Here is a 5,069-nt window from a genome sequence, read left to right on the forward strand (position 1 = left end):
AGGCTGAGCTGAGAAAGATGCAAGAATGAAAAGATTAAAAAAGATTAAAAAATTAAAGAGGCCAAAGGAACAAGGGATACAGTGGAACATGGGAGAATAACAACTGAGATGACAGATGGAGAAAAGGGTAGCGGAGGTGATGGGAAAGGAGGATTGCTGACACCAGAGTACTGCTGAGGAGCAAAGATAAGTACACAGGAGGGATGAGGAGCAGAGAGTTTTATGAACAATTAGGTTCAGACAGAAGGCAAATCCTGCAAGTGAAAATATATTAGAGGAGAAAGGTCATGTCAAAATACAGTAAAACTATTTATTTTTTGCCACTCTTATCTTGTGCATTCTTGAAGCTGCAATTTTGAATCTTATTACTTCTGTGCTCCCCAGCAGCTCAGGCTGCCTAGCAATGGCTGGCTGTGCTGGCTCTGCTGCACAGAGCTCGTGGCTGCCTAGCAACTGCCAGGGGGCTGTGCTGGGGTCCCCAACCAGCTCAGAGGTGCAGTCCTGCCCCAAACACCCCTGCTTCCATGGCAAGCCAGGAGGCAGCACCTCCAGTTGTTAACAGCTGTGATGAAAACCTTTAAAATATTAATTGGGAAAAAGGGCATGAGGAGGTGACCACGAGAGTGCAGAGTGCATGACAAACTGTCTCCAAAATGCAGGTACAGCCCCATTCATCTCTGCAATATTCAGACAACCTGTGATGATAACTGAAATATCAATATGGGTAAATATTCTGGTTCTTAAATAAAGCTCTGCGGTAAAGCAAAGGAAAGCAACCCAATGCAGATATGCATCTTCTTGGGCAGCTATTAAACTGGCAGAGCAAATTTTGGTACCAGGAAAAATAACCATTAAGAGTATTAAGTAGTCACACAGGCTTGCCCTAGTACAGCCATACTTGTGTAACTACTATTGCAATCAACAAAAATTTTCTTACAAGAAAATGAGACTTGGCATTTGGCAGCAGAGCTGATGTGGATGATCTGAACAGGCCCTGTGTCCTCTGTGCTTCCAGCTGCCCCCTTAGATTCCTCATCTCCCTTTCCATTGCACTGTCAGAAGCGCTTGTGCAGCTAAACAACCGAATCAGGAATCAATCCAGCTGAGAAATGGTCCAACAAAAAAAAAAAGGGTTATTTTCCAATCAACACTACTGAAGCAAGTACTGTTCGTTCCCAAGGGAAAAACAAAGACACATGCCAATCTATGGTCAAGGAAAAGGAACAGACAGTTACAGAGCTACCCAAATTACAGTGCAGAAGTTGCTGTGATACTGCTACTCTGCTGCTGTTCTAAACAGCACTTAGAATACAGTCACATTTTAATTTCCCAGCCAAAAATGGCCTATTGTCCCTATTGTTCTGAAAGACAGGGTTGCCCCTAGAGTTCATGCCCCACTGAAGAGGAGATAATCTCAGAGGTAAAGTTATAGATATATAAGACACTGAGAAATATACAAGCATATTTTACTCTGGGTAGGATCTCATTTGGGTGATTGTTTAGGTGGAGATTGATGGACATAATTACATGTTTTCCTCCACCAGTCCAGCAGCCCATGCCAGGAAAATTTTAATTACCAGCTCTTTTACACACTTGAAGTATCTTGTGTAAGTTAGATAATTTTTTTTCTAGTCAGCAGTTTATTGTCTGGTGCAATGAGAAAGTGTGACAGAGCAAAAAAGCCCAAACCCAACAAACTAAACCAAAATTAAAAAAACAACAGAATAAAATAGTTTCTGGAAAGAAACCCCAGTGAACGTGGTTTAGATGCACACTACTATCTTCAGCAAATGTCAGCTCAAGCCCAAGGTTTATTGATTGTGGCTCAGCACTGGTTCTGCTACATTTGCACTTTTTCAGGTGCTTTAGAGTCTCTCAGTGTACACACCGTGCAGATTCATGGAGCCAGCTTTGATCTATTGCACCTGAGTCAATGCACCCTCCAAGAGCCTCAGATATGAGCAACACCCTGCAAAGACACTCGAGGGACCCTGCAGAGAGTTATTTAGAAAGCTATTTTAGTTATTTAGGGCTAGCATGGGGCAGAAGCTAATAAGGCCTGCTGATCTAATCAGCTGAGCGTATCTACACCACAATTCCCAGTACATCTTACATTGTGTTGGTGCCCCCAGAGCAGCACTGCCATGGTTGCATGGCACCCAGCTGAAAGGTCCTGAAGGAGCGGACCTGGAGCCAGTTTGGGTGTTAGACCTACCCCAGGTCTACCTCGTGGGCGTGGGGACAACACCTGGCCGTGCCACGGCAGGTGCAAAAAAGCCTAAACGCAGCTGTCACAAGGTGGCGACCTTTGATGTGCTCCTCCAAGGTCTTCATGAGTTGTGAGAACATTTCGAAGTACACTGTGTGGGGTTTGTGCAAGGCCTTTCAGGTCGAGAGTCCAGCAGGGCACGAGGCTGCAAGCCCTCCTGGAGCCACTGCTCCACTGTGCGAGGTGGCTGCATCTCCTGGGAGCCCCCACTGCCTGCTCAGTGGCTGTCCTGCCACGGGCTTGCAGGACAAGCTTGCTCACTGAAGTGAAGCACAATTAGCAAAACACATGCCACTCATTTCTCTTGTACTGAAAAAAGCTGATGGGCAAAGCCCCACACGTGTCATTTCTTCTACAGGGGCAACTGTAACATTTTAAGAAGAGCCAACAACAATTGTGCTACGTTTGGGAATGTCAACAGCTTCCATGAAGCTAGTCTGTGATCTCTAGGCAATTACAGACTCATCCAAGCCAGTGGGTGTTAAGCAGTTTGCAGCCAAAGTAAGTAAATAGCAAAATCAAATTTGTCTTTGTATTTGTCTTTTAATGTATAGCTGGAAACAAGGAGAAATCAGTACAGGAAACAAGGAGGAGACAGTGCCCAAGAGGGGTTCTGGTCACACTTGCCCCAGGACATGTTTAAAGCTTGCCAATATCTCAATGCAAACCAATTGAATTATTTTACATTAAAAGGAATCAAAATTAAAGTGTTTTATTGGAAATTAAATGCTGCCCTAAAGAGAGCTATTGAAACTCCTTTGGAAACAATTTTTCTAAGCTGCCAAGTAAATGTAGATGCATTTCTAAGCCACAGCAAGTGCTGCAAACATACCAGCTCCTCTGGCTCCTCAAAGAGCTCTCAAATAATTTTCTTGGTACCCTTCTGGCTGCTCCCAGACAGGGGATGGTTTTTGTAACCACAGCTACAAAGAGTTCCCAAGGCCCACTGGTCCTTTCCAGGCTCCCTACCTTTCATCCTTGCCTCTACAATTCTGGGCTGAGATGCTGGACTTTGCTAACCTCAGAGGTGAAGGGAGATCTATTTTTTTCCCTCTCCACCTTGATTTAGAGACAGTGGGAAGTACACCAAAGCACAGCAGTACTGCCAACAGGACACAGACTACAGAGAACATGTAAAATGTCCTATGTTTATGCAAGAGATGAAGCAGTCTCCTCTTACTATAACGCTGAGACTGCTTTTTTTCTGAAACATACTGACTTTTTACCACTGTGTGGATTTCTCTGGGATAACTACTAAAATTCAAGGACTAACTGTGCTTGTGTTTGTGACTGCAGACACACAGCACATGGCATGAACAGCAGAGCCTTTGAGATGTCTTCTTTTGGTCCTGTTACTCATTGCAAAAGTAGGCACGGACAATCCAGCAGAGCAGTCACCTGCTGTTACTGGCTTCTCTTCTGGCATGACTGCAGAATCAGGATTTGCTTACAAAAAACACACGCAAGAAAGATTGTATCGAGTAATCACCAGACCTTTGTCTTCCATACCTTTGCAAACAACCAGAGGAAGCCTTGAACGATGATTAACAACTGAGGTAAATGAGTGGCTGGAATACTGTATTTATCTCAGCCAAGTATGTAAGCTCTTCTTCTGAACCTAAATCCGGGCAATCACTAATCATTAGTGAGCAGGCCTTGATGAAGATCTACACAGCTTAGATTCAGTATTTCTCCCTCCCCCTCATGGGGTAACTCCCTGGAAGGCACTAATTGCCCCAAAACACGATCTCTCTAACATCTTACCAGTGTTTTGTCATCTTTGGAATGGTCTGCTCAGGGAGGTAATGGAGTCACTGTCCCTGGAAATGTTTTAAAGAAACACCGGACGTGGGATTTAGGGCTGTGGTCTAGTTGACATGGTGTTCAGTCATAGATTGGACTCGATAATCTCAGAGATCTTTTCCAACCTAATTTTTCCAACCTAACTGGAAACCTAAGATATGCGATCTTCCAAATTTCTAGCCTGGCAGACAACCAGAGCACTGCTTCCCTCCCAGACCCTTCTGGCCTCTCCTGCAGAGAGGCGCTGTCTCCGGGCAGCACTGTGGGGCCGGCACTGTGGGGGCAGCACTGTGGGGGCAGCACTGTGGGGGCAGCACTGTGGGGGCAGCACTGTGGGGGCAGCACTGTGGGGGCAGCACTGTGGGGCTTTTCTAAGCGGGATGTGGGGATGAACATTAGTGCGTCCCTTCGTCTCTGGGCTCCCAGGACAGTCCGGCAGGCCGGCTGCCGCTCTCCCGCCGCGGTAGCCAGCCAGGCCGGGGCACTCCGGGCCCCGCCATGTCAGTCCGGCCCGCGGGCGGTGTCCATGAGCGGCGGCCGCCTCGCGCATGCGACCGGGGCTGCCTACAACTCCCGGCTGCCTTCGCACAGCGGGGGCGGGCTTTTCCTCTTTTTTCTTGGTCTGTTTTTTTTTTAATCTTTTTTTTCCCCACCCCTCGGAGGGGGAAGGATGGGTGGGGAAAGTGAGCGTTCACGAAAGCGAGGCGAGGAGGAATCCCACAATACCAGGCGGGTTGCGAGCCCGGCGCTGCCGCTGTCTCTTTAATGCAAGAGGAAGCGATGCGGAGGGGTGGAAAATGGCAGAGTTGCAGATGTTGCTAGAGGAGGAAATCCCTTCTGGCAAGCGGGCTCTACTCGAGAGCTACCAGAATCTCACTCGAGTCGCCGACTACTGCGAAAACAACTACATCCAGGTGAGGGGCGGCGGGGCAGCGTACCGGGGGCCGGCGGCGGCGCTCGGCGGGGCCGGGCTCTCCGGTGCGGGCGGCGGGGCCGG

At 47.7% G+C, this 5,069-nt stretch overlaps 1 protein-coding gene across 14 annotated transcripts in view; it reads left to right on the forward strand.

Moving 5' to 3' along the window:
* Positions 1-4,711: 4,711 nt before the first annotated feature.
* ABI1 (abl interactor 1) overlaps positions 4,712-5,069 on the forward strand; it is a 77,447-nt gene continuing 77,089 nt past the window's right edge. For all 14 annotated transcript variants that reach the window (XM_015617073.2, XM_015617076.2, XM_015617080.2 and 11 more), the window contains exon 1: positions 4,712-4,986. In XM_015617073.2, the coding sequence (XP_015472559.1) occupies positions 4,870-4,986 (117 nt within the window). In that variant the 5' untranslated portion in view covers positions 4,712-4,869. The remainder of the gene's footprint in view (positions 4,987-5,069) is intronic.

The sequence above is a fragment of the Parus major genome, chromosome 2, assembly GCF_001522545.3.
Source record: "Parus major isolate Abel chromosome 2, Parus_major1.1, whole genome shotgun sequence".
Classification (NCBI taxonomy): Eukaryota; Metazoa; Chordata; class Aves; order Passeriformes; family Paridae; genus Parus; species Parus major.